General features: G+C 36.2%; 1 protein-coding gene across 2 annotated transcripts in view; it reads left to right on the top strand.

Annotated features, from left to right (window-relative positions):
- The first annotated feature begins 29 nt into the window (after positions 1 to 29).
- USP38 (ubiquitin specific peptidase 38) overlaps positions 30 to 19,799 on the top strand; it is a 31,066-nt gene continuing 11,296 nt past the window's right edge. The window contains exons 1-7 of one of the 2 annotated variants that reach the window (XM_010954597.3): positions 30 to 1,206; positions 2,785 to 2,920; positions 9,133 to 9,262; positions 11,426 to 11,527; positions 15,638 to 15,796; positions 16,970 to 17,163; positions 19,687 to 19,780. In XM_010954597.3, the coding sequence (XP_010952899.2) occupies positions 525 to 1,206; positions 2,785 to 2,920; positions 9,133 to 9,262; positions 11,426 to 11,527; positions 15,638 to 15,796; positions 16,970 to 17,163; positions 19,687 to 19,780 (1,497 nt within the window). In that variant the 5' untranslated portion in view covers positions 30 to 524. The remainder of the gene's footprint in view (positions 1,207 to 2,784; positions 2,921 to 9,132; positions 9,263 to 11,425; positions 11,528 to 15,637; positions 15,797 to 16,969; positions 17,164 to 19,686; positions 19,781 to 19,799) is intronic. The other variant, XM_074378036.1, reaches the window with a different exon arrangement.

Genomic DNA, 19,799 nt, shown 5'->3' with positions numbered 1-19,799 from the left:
CGGGTCAAGGGTGTTCGCCTTCTCTTCTCCCGGGTTAATTCGGCACGCTGGGTGACAGCGGCTCCTGACTCAACTCAGGACCGGTTTCATCCCACGACCTGCCGGAGCCCGGACGCTCACACCTGCCGCGGGTCGCGGAGGCGCGCTTCCTCACCGACTGGCTCTCAGCCCCGGGCCTTGAGTGCCCGCCGCCGCCGGGGGGCCTCGCTAGCCCTTCCGCGCCGATGCTGAGAGAGACCGCGGGCCCCGGGCGGCGGCGGCGGAGTGTGGGCCTCTGGCTCCTTAGGCCCGCCGCAGGCGGTGCCGGTTCTTACGCGCCCGAGGCTTGCCAACTCCTGCCCGGGCTTGGATGGGCCCTCCTGCCCGATAAATGTGGCTACTGAGGCGGCGGTGGCGGTGGTCCGTCCTGCTGCTGCTGCTGCCGCGTTCGAAGTTCACCTCCGCCCCGGGGCTCTCCTGCCCCACGCCCGGGCTGTGGCCGCCCGCTCTTAACCCCTTGGCCCTGGCCTTGCAGCTTGGCGACCATGGACAAGATCCTGGAGGGCCTGGTGAGTTCTTCGCACCCGCTGCCGCTAAAGCGGGTAATTGTGCGGAAGGTGGTGGAGTCGGCGGAGAATTGGCTGGACGAGGCGCAGTGCGAGGCCATGTTTGACCTGACGACCCGGCTCATCCTGGAGGGCCAGGACCCCTTTCAGCGGCAGGTGGGGCACCAAGTGCTGGAGGCCTACGCACGGTACCACCGGCCGGAGTTCGAGTCCTTCTTCAACAAGACGTTCGTGTTGGGCCTCCTTCAGCAAGGCTACCACTCGCTAGACAGGAAAGACGTAGCCATCCTGGACTACATTCACAATGGCCTGAGGCTGATCATGAGCTGCCCGTCGGTGCTGGACCTCTTCAGCTTGCTGCAGGTGGAGGTGCTGCGGATGGTGTGTGAGCGGCCGGAGCCGCAGCTGTGCGCCCGACTGAGCGACCTCCTGACCGACTTCGTGCAGTGCATCCCCAAAGGGAAACTGTCCATCACTTTCTGTCAACAGCTGGTTCGAACGATAGGCCACTTCCAGTGCGTCTCCACCCAGGAGAAAGAGCTGCGGGAATATGTCTCGCAGGTGACAAAAGTGAGTAACTTGCTACAGAACATCTGGAAGGCCGAGCCCTCCACCCTGCTGCCTTCCCTGCAAGAAGTTTTTGCAAGCATTTCTTCCACAGGTAAGGGTCATTGTATTACGAGAAAATCTCCCTTGGAAATTTCAATATTCCGCTCTCACGTGTACACCATGTTTGCTTCCCTGTCCTGAAAACGTCTTAATGGGAGATCAAATCTTAACACCCTCATCCAAATTCCCGTCCACTACCCTACTCAGGCTGGCATTTAGACCTTAGAAAACAGGCAGTGTTTTTTATTTTAAGGGTTGAGAACGTTGAGGTCTAAGACCTTTGGCAGTAAACAAGTTGCTTAATTATCTAGCCTCTTGCTCAAGTTAGGGAATGCTTTGAAGATGACAGCTTCTATATAAACTTCTATTCATTGGTGACTAATGGCAGCATAATGTTTACCGTATTATTATTGTGCTGTGACTCTATCATCTTGTTGAAATGAGTTTTTCCTTAGTGTTTGAATTTCCCCATTTTTTAATTCATGGACTGTGCAGTTTTATTACTCGATTTTCCTAGTTAACTACGTATTTCTTGAATATTGATACTTTCTCTGCAGTAAAGTTAGAGTGGATACAGGTGGAATGAGTGAAGGGAAAGAGTATGAAGACTTAAACAGGTGTTTTTGCATGCCAGAGGTATATACAGCCCATGGACTGTGTCCTTAGAAGTCAGGAAGGGATCAAGTGGTACTTGGGAAAATGCTTTCTCACCCAGGAATTTTACGTGTGCTTTTACATTCCTTGTTGGGACATGGAGTGTTCAGCTCTGTTAAGTTGTGAAACAGTAGATCCAAAACTGTATTCACTCCCTCTCTGCTTGGTACAGCCATTCTCTGGCTGTTGTTCGAAATTGAACTTGTGAAGAAGGTGTACTCCTTTTATCTTGAGAACCAGAAATAAGAGTAGAGTTTTAACAGGCTCCATGCTTTCTGATGAATTAAATACATTTATGAAAGAATTACCAACTATATATTGGCAGTGTCTGAGTTTTTTTTTTTTTATTGTAATTGTTCTTGTATTGCTTGTGTGGCTAGACCTGTTAGATTTCCCCAGAAATTTTTCAGCTGTGGTTGTAAAGGTACTCACCTTGGATTTGCTTAATTTTTATGTAGTTTAAGCAAAGTCCCCCTAAAATTCACCTTAATTTCTATTTCTTTAAGAGATTTTAAAAAATTTTCCTTAAAGCAATGTAATGACTACTGTAATTAGTAGTTGTAAGTTACTCTGGAGGATCTAAAATGGGAATTTAAGTTATACCTTACATTTCTTTTCTGACTGCTGCTTTACAAATGAATATTTTGCCGCAACAACAATATTAAGGAATGCAAGAAAATAAAGTAATTTATGGACTAAATATGGGTATAGCCAAGAATAGATTTTATATTGCAGTAGTTCTGCTTATAGGATGAGCGATCATTGCCACTGACTCTTTCTCTCTCATTTCTGCAGTTTAACATTGCTCATACGCTAGAGTCCATGAGGTGGAACCTAACAACTGCTTCCTGATTAACACTTTTGCTGCAATTACATTTTGGGGTGGGAGGGGAGGGGGTGTAAACTGTTGTTCTCTCTAAATACTTCACTTGAACCTTCTTGCCATATTCCTTTTTCTTTTTAATTAAAAAAATAGATGCATCATTTGAACCTTCTGTAGCATTGGCAAGTCTTGTGCAGCACATTCCTCTTCAGATGATTACAGTTCTCATCAGGAGCCTTACTACGGATCCAAATGTAAAAGATGCAAGTATGACCCAAGCTCTTTGCAGGTACTTCTTCATAACACCAAAGATGGTAATTGTAGATTTGGGAGGAGGAGATATTTTGCTGTATTTTGTAGGTAATGAAAAACTTAGTGTTTAAAACTGAAATCATGCACTCAAATATATAAAGATTCTCCAAATTAATTGGAATGAATACCTTATTATAGGCTTGACAGGCATCCCAATAATTCACAAATCTATTTTCAATTCAGCTTTTTTAAATTCCAGAAACAAAACATATATACACTTACTGTACAGTCAGGAGTTGGTTAAATTACCAATATATTTCACTAATTTCTTTGCCCAGTATTGTTTCCTACAGCCTATTTCCTCCCTAAAAAGGGATCTGTTTTTTTCTGGCTAAGTGTATACTTTTACTTAATACATACTTTTACTTTCTCTTTCAACTAGGATCTCTGGGTAATACTATCTTAGCCTTTGTTTGAAATGCGTTTTTTCTTGCTTATTCTCAAATAGATGATTTGTCAATATACAGAATTCTAATTTGATAGTTAGTTTCTCTTAGCATTTTGTAAATAGTACTGCATTGTCTTCTGACATCTATTGTTGCTGCCTTGGAGTCTGCAGTCAATCCGAGTATCATTCGTTTGTGAGCTGTTAGGCTCCTCTGGTAATGTTTATGCTTTTCTCTTTATCCTTGATGTTTTGCAGTTTTATTCTTATATTTCTAGGTGTAAACTTAAAGTTATTTGCATTTGTCAGAACTGTTGTGCTTTTATTAATTCAATCATTCATTCATTCAGCTATTCATATCACATTTATTGGGCACGTACCATGAATGCTAAGCAATGTTTAAAAACCTTGAACGAATGGTAGAAATATCTGTCTTCATGGACTTACCTTCAAGTTGGGGAGGTATACAGTATCTGATAACATATTTCTCAATTCCAAGATGCATCCTGATTTCTGAGATGTTAAAATGTGGACAAGCACAGTCATTGGTGTTGTAGTTTAAACGGCAGGACTTTTCTTGGCTTAGTGGTATGTAAACTATACTGTCTAAAATTGATTTTGTTTTAGATTTGATTAAATATGATAAGTAAAATAATTTAGTATGTTGAATAGTGGTCCGTGTTTTGGGAAAAAACAGTAGACAGGAAGGGGATAAAATGTGGGAGAATGGTTTGCAATTTTAAATAAGATGGATGAGGAAAGCCTCACTGTGAAGGTGACCATGAAGTAAGACATGAAGGAAATGAGGATGCAAAGCTGTGGAGATCTAAGGGGAAGAACATCAATACTGTCTTACAGTTCACTAATTTTTCCTTCAAAGGTACCCATTTATAGAGATTATCCCAGAATTTGAGTTTCTTTAGTTCAATAACTATTTTTCTAACAAAGCTTTTCCTGTCTACCTTTTCTTTTTTCATATCTGTTCTTGTTTTGTAATTTTTTCCTATTTTTTTCCTGTGTGTATGTGTGTGTGTGTGTATGTATGGATAGCACATTTAAATAAAGTATAAGGATTTGGAACAAAATGGTTTTTGTGAGCCTTTTATAAATTACAGTCATAAGGTAACATTTATGTTGGGTTCTCAGAAAGCTACATGTATACAATCTCACTCTCCCAAAGTTAACATAAACTTTGGGAATTTTGATTTTCTCCACCACCTCCCCCTTTTTGTCCAGTGTTTAAAAAAGCCTTTGTCTTCTAGCTTTTCTTGTTTCTTCCTTGTTGTCTTATACTTAAGTCAATTTGCCTGTAACTTTTACTTCCAGTTTCTTACTGCTTATTTTCTCTTTAAATTCCATAGATTTGTGAAAGTGCTTTCTGTACAGGAGAAAAGTCTATGTACACATTGTTCCTGCCATGTGGCCTCGATCCCCACTGCTTTCAGCTTATGGTGATCTCCTTGCCATTTTGGTGGTCTATACGTTATTCTCATCTTCTTGATATCTTTGTATTCATAGTTCTTGAAATTCCAAAAGTCCTGTAATACAGTGCTGTTAGGATTTTCTTCCTATTATCTGTTCTTTTTATTTTCCTTTTCCCTGTATCAATCTTTATCTACATGTGGTTGATTTGCAAGTCTTTATGTAAAGTTCTCATTGTTCATTTGCTTTTAAGAAACACTCTTACCTCATCCATCTCTCCATAATCAGACTCCTGTGTCCTGTTAGCAGCAATCCTTTGTCAGTATGACTGTAGTAGCACTGAAGTCTCCCTTTGAGATGAATATATCATAAACTATGTTGTCCCCTAAGTAAAACAGAAAGATTCAGAGAATTAGATTTCACAGCTGAAAGTGAAATTAGAAGTCGGTTGGTCCATCACCTTCATTGTCTGGGTAATAATAGCTCACATTTTTCATTACATGCCAAAAGTCATTGCAGCAGAGACTTCTAGTTGGCCTTTTTGCCAGCAGTGACTTGTCTCTCTTCTCTAAGTCGTCCTGGCTACTCATTTCTCCCTTCTGATCGAGAAACTACTTCTGATAGTCACTGAAAGTGACTTCCAGCACTTACTAAGTCAGGTGCAAATTCCACTTCTTGGCATCCGGCACTCTTAGTCTTAATTTTTGAACCTTTTCAAAATAGTCATAGTATCCAACTTAGGAATTTATTTTATTTTAAAGATATATTTGGAAATTAATTTTTACCTATTTGTTTCTATGGGAAGTTGTGATCCAGTTTTTGTATTGCATTTCCAGTTTATCCTACATGATCGTATTTTAGCTCATAATGTACCTGGAGTAACTATTCTTACATTGCAAATGTAAATGAGAAGGATGTTTACTTTTACCATACTCCCACCTTATACTCCCCCATATGCTATACTTCCCTACACATAGCACTTACCATGCTTTACTGTCATTCTCTGTAATCCAAAGAAATGCAAATACAGGTATTGTACCAGAACCAGATAAGTAACATTAAAGTATGAAATAGGCCAGGTGTGACGGAAATAATACAAAATGGGGTACACAGGCACTTTCTAAAAGAGAAAGCTGATCCTCGGCGAAAGCTCTTATCACAGGGAAATTTGGGTTCGGTGTTGCTGATCTGATTTTTCAAAAGAAGCCTGAAATCAGTTTTTATGTGAATTTTTTAAATTTTCAAAACATTGCAACAAGTCAAACTGAAGGTTGGATCTAGCCCTTAAGATGCCATCTAACAGTGAAAATTGGTTTTATTCTCTACAAATTAAGATTAAATCTATTTTGTGGCCTTTCATAATATTGCCAATTTTGATTTAAGGTTTTCAAGTTGTATGTATTTTTTTTTAGCTATAAAGAGAAATGGCTTCTTTTTGCTGTTTGTTTTTGTGTGTGTGTGTGTGTGTGTGTGTGTGTGTGTGTGTGTTTGGAGGGGGATGATTAGGTTTGTTTGTTTCAATGGAGGTATTGGGGATTGAACCCATGACCTCATACACGCTAAGCACGCACTCAACCACTGAGCTATACCCTCCGACCTTGAGAAATGGTTTCATTTATTCAACAAATTTGAGCTCCATTTCAGTGCCAATCAAAGAATAAAGATTTTAAGAAAACAAGATTGCTGTCTTAAGCTCACAATTTAATGGAAGAAGCAAAATTTATTACAACTACATTTAATTTCTTACTATTTAAAGAACATTTAGAACTATCAGTATATCAGGGTTATGTGTCCTTAAAATTCACAATGTAGCCAATACATGGTGGATAAGATTACCATAGTTAATCATAAATATAACTCATTCTACAGCGCTTACGCCTGAGAGGTTTGGGGCATATTCAAGTCCAATCAAAGTGAAGCAAAACTGGAATGTAACTCAAGTGTAGCCAAAAGTATTATGTTATACACCAGCAGAGCTTAGTTCAGATACCAGTACTGCTGCTTATTAATTGTGTGACTGTTGATAAATTTCCTAACTTTTCTTATCAATCTGAGGACAGAAACCCTGTATTACTAATATTCTTAGCACTTAACACAGTACCTGTTATATAATAGACACTCAAATATTTTTGAACAACTGGCTTCTATTCCTGTTACTTTTTTTTTTTTTTTTGGCTGAGGGGAGGGAGGTAATTAGGTTTATGTATTTTAGAGGATGTACTGGCGATTGAACCCAGGACCTTGTTCATTCTAGGCATGGGCTCTACCACTTGAGCTATTCCCTCGCCCTCATGTTACTTCTGACTTAAAGTATCTTTAGATTGGTCAGAAGATTGAGTATATGTGGGGTAAGGTAAAGAATAGAGGCTTATGAGAGGGGAAGCCAGAAATGGGGAGGAGGAAAAGGCTTTTTGGGTGATGGGGGAAAATTAAAAAGCCATGGCCAAGTGGAATTTTCTACTCTGCCCCCTCACTCTTTACTAATACTCCCCTTAGGCCTGAGCCAGAGGGAGTCCTGGCCTTGGGCCCTGTGCGCTAGGAAGCCCAGTCTGCTGCTGCTCTGGAACTTCGCTCCCTACGGGCCAGAGTCCAGAGAGCCAAAGAGGTGTGTTCACATATACTCCTCCTCTAAACCACATCTTTTTTCCTGTGAATATTTACACTAAAAAAATGTATAGTATGTACTCACATGTTACAAACAAACAAAAAAACAGTTTTAAAAAGATTTATGGATTTTTTTCTTTTTTAATTTAAGAATATCTCAGCTCTCTATATTAGATTCCCATGGAGTTATTCATATTGATCTATCTCATTCTTTAAAACTCTACGTCATATTCCATAATAACAATACTATAGTATATTTAGCCATTTCCTTATGGGGGGCTTTTAGATAATTTGTATTTTTTTTCTGTATAATACGGAGTGCTACAGTGAATATACCCTTTGTACACAAATGCAAATATCTCTACTTTCTACTCCATGTATGTAATGTGGCCACAGACTTATGAAAACCAGACTAACAACAGATGGAAGATGTGGAACAGTTGTCAGGGACTACTGTAATGACTTATAACCATCACTATTGGAAGAAGATGGCCAGAAAGACAAGCAGGGAAAGACAATGTATGTAAGGAACAGAGGGAACACACAGATAACCTGCAGTTAAAATGTGTTTGGACTTTGGAACCACTCTTAGTATCTAATGGAAAATTTTAATCTTAAGAGCAAAAACCTTAATAAAGATAACCCTCCAGTGTTAATGTAGATTGTTTATAACTATCAGTAGGAAAGTCAGTCCTTTTAACATGTTAGTTGCTCTTTTGGTCATGTGTTTATGTACTCAGTATTTATATTTGATGTTTCATACGATCAAGGTATTACCTCTTGGTGGAAGAGAGACATTCACTGTGAGTATTTCCAGTGTCATATATTAATGTGTTTAACCTTTACATCGGCCCTGTAAAATAAGCATGTTTATCTGTAATCTACAGATGATGAACTGAGGTGCAAAGAAGTTAAATAACTTATATAAGTATTTAGGATCCCCCAGCTATTAAATGGTGAATTGAGATTTTTAAACCAGATCACTCTGACTTTAAAAACTTGAGTTCTTTTTACTAGTTTTTTAAATTATATATTTGCCAAAATTGGATTTCTGGATCAAAGAATAAGAACATTTGGCCCAAGTGCTCTCCAGAAGAGTTGTACCAGTCTTCTTCATTGTGGTTGAGGTCTAACCTTTGGGACAGTCTCCATCACACCCCATATTATTTTATCTTTATTTCCATTAAACTGGGTTGGTACTCAAAAAGAAACACACTCATTAATACAAAATGAGACCGTTTTGATATTTACACATTCAGTGCCCTTTTATCTATTTAAAATTTCTTTTGTCTTTGTATAGTAGGATTTTGAAAGAGATGAAGAGACCTGTTTCACAATTCAAAATACAGTCTTTTTAAACAGTGCATTTCATATTTAGACTGCAGTTGCTAGCAAGGAGAAATTGTGGTTCATATCCATGTGTCTTAGTTAAGATAGTTGTATTTTAACTGTTCTTATTAGAGTAAATTTGCCTAATAAATTCTTGATACCACTATATAGTATAAATGTTAAACTTTGTGTTTATGCAAAATGATAGCTTATCAGAGAAATCTTTATGCAAATATGTTGTATAAGAAACTGTCAGCTTACAAGATTAGAAACTCTGAGTGTAAGCACCTATTATTCTCATTTCTACGTCTTCAATAGTGCTTTTCACAAGCAAGCTCAGTAAATATTGAGTCACAAAGTGAGTATCTACTGTAATTCTTTTTATTCCTAATTAAATAATGTTGAAGATGTTTTCAATGCTGATAGTTTCATTTTCCTTCAATTTTCAGAATGATTGACTGGCTGTCCTGGCCATTGGCTCAGCACGTAGACACATGGGTGATTGCACTCCTGAAAGGACTGGCAGCTGTCCAGAAGTTTACTATTTTGATAGATGTTACTTTACTGAAAATAGAACTGGTAAGTGGGAATATATAAATTTATTTAGAATGTGTAGGTTAATATAGTCAATCTTTTTATCTTTATCTTTCAATTGTCCCCTTTAAAGCTTCTAATTTTGAATATGTTCTTGTTTTTGTTCTTTTGAATAATAATTCTGAATGAGCTTTAGAAATTTAGAACGCTGCTTAAGATTAGGTAATTAATTTTGCTGTTTTCAAATATTTAATATGAAAACACATTCCTCCCATTATCTCTTGAATCTCAGCGAATCAAGCTTTTACCACCATTATTCTGTCAAAACTGTCTTTGACACCAATGCTTTCCAGTGTTGCATAACTCGGGAGCTATTTCTCAGGCCTCCTCTCACTTAACCTTTCAGTCACTTGACATAGTTGATCACTCCCTACTGAAACACCTACCTCACTTAGTTTCCAGGACATTATACTTTCCTAGTTTTTGTCCTGGTTCACTGGCTTCTCAGGCTTCTGTAGTGGGTCTTCCTACCTTTAGAGTGCCTTAAACTTTTATCTCTGGTTCACTTTCTTCTCAGTCCATACTCACAGCCATCCATGGCTTTAAATAACAGCTCTAAGATAATGACTGCAAAGTTTATGTTTCTCATCCATTATTATTCCATGGACTCCATATTCATGTATATAACTTTCTATACTTTTTAACATTTTTTTATTGAGTTATAGTCATTTTACAATGTGTCAAATTCCAGTGTAGAGCACAATTTTTCAGTTATACATGAACATACATATATTCATTGTCACATTTTTTTTCACTGTGAGCTACCACAAGATCTTGTATATATTTCCCTGTGCTATACAGTATAATCTTGTTTATCTAGTCTACATTTTGAAATCCCAGTCTGTCCCTTCCCACCCCTCACCCCCTTGGCAACCACAAGTTTGTATTCTATGTCTATGAGTCTGTTTCTGTTTTGTATTTATTTTATTTTATTTTTTTAGATTCCACATATGAGCAATCTCATATGGTATTTTTCTTTCTCTTTCTGGCTTAATTCACTTAGAATGACATTCTCCAGGAGCATCCATGTTGCTGCAAATGGCGTTATGTTGTCAGTTTTTATGGCTGAATAGTATTCCTACAACTTTCTATACTTGGGTTTCAAATTCAACTTATCCATAATCTTAACCCCTGATTTTTCTCTCCAAGACCTGGTCTTCCCCATCGTAAATGAATATTCCATCCTTCCTCTTGCTCAGGCCAAAAACCTTGAAGTTTCCTTGTTTCTTTTCATTCTCTCCCAGCCCATATCTTACACATCTTATTGACTCCGCCTTTAAAATATATCCCGAATCTTACCACTTTTAACCAGCTACATCACTGCCGCCCTGGTCTAAAGTCATCATCATCCCTTGCTGTATTGATTGCTGTAGCCTTCCTGCTCTTGGTCCCCTCAGGTGTCCCTCGAGGTCCTGTATGATCTGGCCCACTGCTACTTCTCTCATCCATTCTCCCACTATGATTGCCTCAGTCTCTGCGCTTTACTTACCCTGCCCTTGCTGTTATCTCTCTAGTCCACCAGGCTGGAGGCCTCGGCTTCTGCAGTGCTGGGCCTTTTCCTGCTTATCAGCCATCTGTCAGACTTATTCTCATTCCTTTCAGTTTTTTAATAGCCAAATACCACCTTTTTCATGAGGCATTTTTTAGATTCCCTGTATGAAATAGCAGACGTTTTTGCCAGTCAGCATTCCCTATGCAACATGCCCTGCTTTCACAGCAGCTCTCTCCCATGTTACTTTTTATTATCTTTACCCACCCTCTAGACCGTAAGCCCTGTAAGATCAGAGATTTCTTTTTTTATCTACTGTTGCCTGCCCAGAACAGTGCTGAGCAATAGTGGTGCTCGATAAATATCTGAATGAATTGACTGAATAATGGGCTGGGGAGCTTATTACCTTGTAAACATGGTTTGAGTTTCTTATTTGATCAGGGGGTTTTAAGAGTTGGTTAAGTCAGTATATTCCCTTGATCTCTGTCATTATTTCCCAACTGTCTCCCTCTCCCAGAGTTTAATAACATTTGTTATGATAGAACTTTCCAGGAAGGGGGATATTCACATAAATAATTTTTGGCCCTAGGAAAATAACCACCAGTTGGGTAAATGATTCCCTGCTGACTCTTAAAGTGGATGTCTTGTCTTTCCTGAAGGTTTTCAATCGTCTTTGGTTTCCTCTTGTGAGACCCGGTGCTCTTGCAGTTCTTTCTCACATGCTGCTGAGCTTCCAGCATTCGCCAGAGGCGTTCCATTTGGTAAGTTGTGACACACACTTTCTATGCTGAAAAACCTTGTCTTAAAATTTCAGTTTACTATTGAGTCACATTTGTTGATTTTGAAAAGACTGTAGGTTAGTCCTAAATCTGACTGTTTTCATGTAGCTTTATAGTTGCTGTCAAAATTGAGATTTTGAGATTTCCTTCCAAAGTATATTTTCAGAATGTTCTAGGTCTCATCAAAACTGCTCCACTTACAATCAGAATCAGCAATGGAAAGTTGAAAGCCACTCTTCTTAATGAGAGACGTCCCATGTCAGTGTCACAGATGGCGTCTTTTGCACTTGTGAATAGTGTAGAAATAAAATGGTTGAAAACCACTGGCTACTTTAGAACTTTAAAAACATCAGTCTTTGTTTTGTTGCCCCAGAATTAGGGCTTTTCATTCTCTCTCAACCTGTATCCTACAAATCCTGTTGATTCCACCTTTAAAATATGTCTAGAATCCTGCCACTTTTAACCACCTACATCACTGGTTTTGATTTGATTTGATATTGATTATTTGATTATCAGATCATTAGGTGAGAAATGACAATGTTATTTTGGGAACCTGTCCATTTGTCTGTCTAGGGTGTCACAGGAATGCAGTGCTTTATGTGGTTACCCACTTTCTCCAAGGTCTGATCCTCAGTTCTACAGAACAGGAAACTCATTATCAACATACCCACATAGTTAAAATTTTAGGAATACTGGCCCACCACAAACAAATTCAAAGGAGATTGATGAAGTGCAGAATTCCAAATATTGATTGTTAGCTAGACATATCACTAGCCTTAGAATATTATTCTCACATAGGCTGCTAAGTGCCTTATTTCCACTGAAGGAAGTCTGCAGGCTCAATAGAAGTAAACCTTAATTACCAGTAATTACATTATATAGTATCACTTAGCATGAGTGATTTCTGCATTTAATTGCCCTAGTTGGTGAGCTTGAACATTAATTAATAACCTTATATCTGTTACACAAACAAATCTCAAACTTGAGCTGATATAGCATGTATACTAACAAAATCTTTCAAGGAAAAAAAAATCAACTCTTTGTCCCTGTCATCAGGCATGATGATGTGTAGGCTATTTGAGAAAAGGTTTATTTTCAGAATTTCTGGGAAGGAACTCATCCATTCTTACTTTTATTGCTCTCCACACTGAAGACATTCCTTAGGCTCTCTGATTAGTCACTTACGCTATACTCTAAACCTGTTTCTTTGCTCAGTTTTTAAAAGATGGAAGATATCTCCTTACCTTGCATTGCTTTTTTTTCCCCCCTGGAAAAAAAGTAATTGAAATAGCAAATGGTTGACTTGGAAATATTTGGCTACTGAAATAAGCAAATATCAATCATTTATTTAAGGAAGAGTTAGATCTAAAATTGAAAATTGTGATCTGGCTTAGTAAAGTCTAAAAACATAGACCTAATTGCTGTCTACATACTGTGTATAGCCTGACCTGCTACTCAACTAAAATTAACTTGGGCATCCAGTAGTGGGTCATGTGGTAGTTAAATCACCTGTAGCTCTAAATAACTCAGTGAAGGACTTGGGTTTAGGAGCTGCTAAGTATGAGCAATAGTCTGGAATCACTAGCATCATTATTCATTATATTATATATGTAAGAATATTTTAGAGCAAACCAAAATTTGTAATATAGCATGTGTTATTATGGATCAAGTTTCTTTTCATATGCTTTTTGTAAGTGGAAAAAAATTTTAAACTGAAGAAAAAATATCAAAGCTTTTAATTAAATAAATTATACACATTTTTGCAAATCGTAACTTAAGTTTAATGAATATCACAATAATGTCTGTAAATATTTAGATTTGTTCCTTCAGAAAAAATTCCACTTTCAGGCATTTAGAAGTTAATAGCCTGCTTGGATGTCTATCAGTGTGCTTATGAAGAACGTAGTCTTATTTCTGCATCAGTGGTAATTTTGACCATTTAAGATGTAATTATAGACAACTACATGTATTATCTGATCATAGAGATCCAGTCTACACTAGGAAAGCTTTTAGAAGATTTGGAATTATAAATGAAATAATCATTTAAAAAATTCTTTCCTCTTCCATCTCTGTTTCTCCCATCACCTCTGAGGAAACAATAATTTTGGATTTCTGATTATTTTAGCAACAGAGTATCTGATAGATATGGCTTTATGGAGAAGAATTATAATTCAGTTTTGCTTTGAAATGTAGAGATGAGAGCTAGAGTGAACCTTCAGGAACTTGTAGTTTTATGGTCAGATTAATACCTTTGATGGGGGTAGATTAAAGAAAGTGGTGCAAAAGCTAGAATGTGATATAAGACCTCAAAGCATAAGAGTAAAACCAGACACAGTAGATCGAGAATGGCCATGTTAATTTAAGATTATGATTTTCTTTTTACAGGAAGGAACGGAATTGACTGGGATAGTACTTTAATTGTTGTTATTGCTGTTTGATAATAAGACCATAGAGCTGTCACTTCACTTTTATCACAAGTTAGCAACCAGAAAAAAAAGTTCTACACTGCCTTTTATTTGGTTTATTTGGGTACTTTGAGAATAGTCTGAAGAAGGGGAAGGGTGAAAACAGGGAGACCAGTTGGGAGGTTTTGCATGAATTGAGGCAAGAGATGATTGTCAGCTGAAATAAAATTACAAGCAGTATATATATATGGTATGATTACATTTGTACAAAAAATAACATGTGGTATATAATGTGACATTATATGAAGTGTGACATATAGCAAGCAATGTCTTTCAGTGGACAACGAGACAGAGATTTTCACTTCATTCAAGTTTGTATTGTTAGGTTTTTTGTTTTTGTTTTTATTTTACAATAACCATATAATTCATTTACAACAAAATTAAACTTTTACAGAAAGATTATTTAACTACAGGAAGTTAGGCCAATATGTCATGAAATTATCCATAATCTCACTACACTATAGTTTTTATGTTTTCCATTATGATGTTTTTCCCCTAGGTATTTTAACAGGACTGTATTTATATTTGTCATCTATGTGCAGTTTTTGTATCCTTCTTTTAAAATTTAACATTACATATTTTCCCATGTTGCTACACACAAAGTTCTACAAATATAAAATAATAAGATGCTTTATACATGTGAAATATAAATATGAAGTATCAGATTATAATTAATAATTAGTTGAAACAAGTATAGCACTGTACCAATGGAATGAGCCATTTCTGCAAAACAGAGTTTGTTTTGTTAATAACCTCAAATAGGATTGGCTCTATATTGACTTTTTAGTCTAATTTTATAATGAAAGGACGTTGTTATACTTATTATCGGTTTTAATAGTTTTCTACATATTTATGAGCTGTGAGCATTTCATTTAGCCTCATTTTGCTTTCATTTTTAACCCAATTCCTTAAAAATAATAGAAGTTTCTGATTCACTTTATTTTTAGAACCATCTTTTTTTTTTTGGAAGTGTAGAATGGGGGTCATTAGTAAGGATAACCATGATAAGACACCGTCCCTAAAATAGAGGTAGTCCCTTAGCTAAAAATAGAGATAGTGCTGTAGCCTGAGCTGTAATTTTAGTTACGTGTGTGAGATATTTTGAAGATTTTCTTGAAGTAGACGTTAATGTGCAAAGTATGTATGACTCTTTAAAGTGAAAAATCTAAAATTCACACTAGATGGAGCTCTTAAGCTAATTCTAGGTTTAGCTTTTAAAAGTTTGTCCCTTTTGAACAACCTGGTAAATATAACAGCCCTAGCATCATTAGAACGGCAGTAGTAATGAAGGCTCCTATTTTCTGCTTTAGTTAGTTTGTACCTAGCTTTAGATGGAGTGTAAGGATGAGGAGAGGGGTCTTAGGTAGAATTACAATTACATTTGACTTAAAAACTAGATGTACCTTGATATTCTAGAAATTTTTAACTTCATAACTTTTTAGAAAAAGGCAGTGACTCAACACACCAAAAAGCACTTGCTGATCATGTAACATTTGCATTCCATTTGTAGGCTAAAAAACACTATTTTTTAAAAATATGTTTATAAAGAATCTTATTTATATATTCTTTTCCGGAACTTGTTGCCATTTTTGTAAACTGAGGAATGTTTGTCTTTTTTTCTGTTCAGATTGTTCCTCATGTAGTTAACTTGGTTCACTCCTTCAAAAGTGATGGTCTGCCCTCCAGTACAGCCTTCTTAGTGCAGTTAACGGAATTGATACACTGTATGATGTATCACTATTCTGGATTTCCAGATCTCTACGAACCTATCCTGGAAGCAGTAAAGGTACGATGATAGTTGCACCGGGGTCTGCGGAGCTGCAGCCCGTGATGTGATAGATGACCGCCGTGAAACATTCCTATGACCAGCTCTTCAATTGACTGTTTTATGGAAATATGTTTTGTGTTTGAAAAATGCAATTGGAATCAGGGTTCTTTAATTTTTAGGGAGTAATCTCTTTCTTACTTTCTGTAACTAATTTAAATTAATAACCATATTTCTTCAGTTCTACAAAGCCAATAATTATAAGGCATATCTTTAAATTAAAACAGTTTAAAAAATGCTACATTAAGTGAATACATACATCAGAGTTGTTTCCCAATATCAGAAGTGTTAAAATATGTAAGATACTTCTTAGAATTAAGGAAAGGCAGTTTAATAAAATATTTGACTTCTCTGTTTTTTATTTCATTTTTGCTATGGATTATTCATGAGTGTCCATATTTTGTAGAATCTTTACTTGAATTATTTGCAAACTTATTTGTTTTTCAGCTTTGTATAGATATTGGATCTAAATCATTTACACTTAAAGTTTTATCTCATATGTCACGAAGCGGGGAAGAAACCGTATCTTGTAATAATTTTCTGTATGGTTAAGCATGAGATTGAGTTTTATTTTTTAAAGTCAGAGGTCATTGTGCATAGATAACTTTCATTTTTCATCCCCTTATTACTTTGAGCTTTTATTTCTAAGGCGTAAGAGCAGGTAAACAGTAGTAAATGAAAAGGGGATATTTCTTATCCTCATTACAAAATTTGAAAGCAAATTGTTTACCTTGTTCAATTGTGTGCTAATTTTAAGTCTTCATTCTGCTGCCTTTGAATAGCACTACATATCTCAGAGTTCTGATCTATTGATCTCAGAGTTCTATTTTGAAAACATTTTGATGACAAATATGAAACATAAATAGTTCAAAGGAGACTTGAATTCCTGGTTCTTGAGTATTCCTCAGCTTGATAAACTCTACTATTAAGAGATATTTAATGCATTTTAAGAGATAATTATTTTTGCCATGTAGTATGGTTCAGTTTTTGATAACTGGTCAAGTATTACGAGTGATTTCAAAACTTAGTGGGAGAAAATAAAAGTTAAATATCAGTGGAAGAGTCTACTTTATGGTGTTAATAACAAAAAATAGTTTATATTTTTACACTATTTTTCCTCTTTATGATCTATAGGATTTTCCTAAGCCCAGTGAAGAGAAGATTAAATTGATTCTCAATCAAAGTGCCTGGACTTCTCAATCCAATTCTTTGGCATCTTGTTTGTCTAGACTTTCTGGAAAATCTGAAACTGGGAAAACTGGTCTTATTAATCTAGGGAATACCTGTTATATGAACAGTGTTATACAGGCATTGTTTATGGCCACGGAGTAAGTTTAAATTTGAACTTTCTTTTTCATTTTAACTGTAGAAATTGATGTATGCTGATGAAAAGTAAGATGCTTGAATTGCCTTCACGTTATTTCTTATATGTGACAGCAATATTAGTATTTTCATATAATTGTCTTATTCAGAAATAAAATTTCTTTTAGTGCTCAGGAACTTTTAACATGTTAACATATAAATTCTACTTTATATTTATATTATATATTGCATTTAGAATCTTTTGAATTACTCTGACAATACTTATTAATGTAACAGAGGGATTGAGTATTATTTATTTGACAGAGTTTAAGGGTTCTCAAGTACTAATTTATTATCCTATTAAACAGTAGGGTTTTTTTTAACCTATATATCTCTGGAGGTGGTCATGTTTAGTTTTTTTCTGCTTGTAGTTATTTTGCTGTTTATCAAATCAATAACTTCTTTGTTGCTGTTGAAGAAGTTTAAGCTCTGCTTTTCACCCCAAATTGATAGATACTGAACAAATGTGTAAACAGACATGTTTCTTTGCTTCTTACAGATTTACTTTCAAATTCACTTTCTTTTGCAGCCAAGCAAATAGAAAATCAGAGGGTGTTAGCTATGTGAATACAGTCTGTAAAGGTACAAAATAATGATGAACTTTTCCTGAAGGCAAAAACCTCGTTGAATTTTTCTCTTCAGTACCAATAGAGTATTCATGAAATTTGACCAAAGATGTTTATTGAGTTCCAAGCCTTTGTAAGTTTTTATGCCTACCTAAAGGAATCATAACCTAAAAGATGAAGAGTTTAGTTTTATTTCCTGGCGTCAGAATATACTAGCGACACTAAAAGGTTTTTCTTTTGGCTTACTAATTTTCTTTTGTCTTTTGATTTATTTGTATTTGAGATTTTTTGTTTGTTTTTCAAGCAAATGTACCTAGCATAAAGCTAAAGTGATCCGTGTTTTACCTCCCGAGATAGTCTAATGCAGCAGTCTCATTTTACAGATGCTCTAGAATAAGCAGAAACCAGCAGTTAAAACTGGCAACAGCAATTCAAAGAGCACATCTTACTGTACAGTGACCAATATAGTGTCTCAGGATAGGCAGACAGCATATTTTGTTTCTTTGGGAATAAGTAAATTCTTTGTGGTTAAAAAAAAAAAATCTGGAAGTATGTAAAATAAAAATCAGATATTCCTATTCCCAAACATAATTTGTTAAGCTTTGCATGCATTATTCCAGACCTGTTTTTTGTATAGTGATAAGATTTATCTGGTACAAAAACACTATTTTTTTAAAATATATTTATAAAGACTCTTGTTTATATATTCTTTTCCAGCCACTTTTATCTTTTAATGATTTGTGTTGGAAATAGTCCCATGTTAGGACAATGACAGAACTGTTACTCTGAGTAAACAGGTGTATCATAATTTATTTAACCATACTCCTATTGATGACTGTTGGGTTATTTTGCTCATAATTAACAGCAGTCTGCCCAAATGCAGATATAGAGGATATTCTTTGAATACGGTGTGCCAAATTGCTCTCCAGAAAGGCTGTAGCATTTGTACTTGCATACTAATTCATGAGGGTACCTATGACCCCATACCTTTGGCAGTACTTGGTATAATCAGTCTTTAAAATTTTTTCCAGTCTTGGGGGAAATATCTTTTTGTTTTAATTTGCATATTGCTGAACATTACAGTTTTCTCCCTCTCTAATTTTCTTTGTTCATTTGTGTTTCTTTTCTAAATAATCTATTCTTTGTGCACCTTTCTCTTGGGTCCTTTTCTTTTTCATACTGATTTATATATACTCTGGATGATAATCCCTTGTACCATGCTTTCTTCCAGTCAGTGCGATTCAGATTCGTAGAGGGCTTCATTTGCAATTTTTTATTTTATGCAGTCAAATCTGCTATTTATCATTTATAGTATCTGAATTTTTAGGAGACATTCCTCCTCTAAATCCTCCCCCCCCTCTTTTTTTTCTTTTAAATACTTCAGTAGCTTTGTATTTTACATTTAGCTCATTATTCCTCTGTGGCATTTGTGACAGTGTAAAATCTTATCCAATTCCATTTTTTTTCCAGATGGATACCCAATTGTTCCTATACTGTCTTTTGAATAGTTTGTCCTTTTCCCATCCGGCACTAGTACCACACTCCTTCAATCACTTAACTTCAGAGTTTCAATTTCAGTATATTTTTTTATTTCATGCATATTTGAAAGAATTTAAAAGTTGTTTACTTAAGTTACCCATTAATAGCCTAATCTATTTCTATTTGCTAATCGGGAAGATAGAAATAATATGTGACAGCACGTGGCCATTGCCAGGCCGCATAGGAAGTGTTCATTTACCTTTATTCTCCTTCCCCTTCTTCACTACATTGTGGGCAGTAACTTTGCCAGGTAAAGGGCCTACAGGTGAGTGAAATTTTACCTTGAAGATAATAAGTCCTTGAACTAACTTCTATTTAGCTTTTAAAAAATGTGTGTGTGTGTACACATGTATAGAAAAGTCATTATATTTTATTTTCTTTCAGTTTCAGGAGACAAGTATTATCTTTAAATCTAAATGGGTGCAATTCATTAATGAAAAAGTTACAGCATCTTTTTGCCTTTTTGGCTCATACACAGGTGAGTGTTAGAGTGTGTA

This window comes from Camelus bactrianus, chromosome 2, assembly GCF_048773025.1.
Source record: "Camelus bactrianus isolate YW-2024 breed Bactrian camel chromosome 2, ASM4877302v1, whole genome shotgun sequence".
NCBI classification, from domain to species: Eukaryota; Metazoa; Chordata; class Mammalia; order Artiodactyla; family Camelidae; genus Camelus; species Camelus bactrianus.
This window is presented reverse-complemented; position numbering and strand designations above follow the sequence as displayed.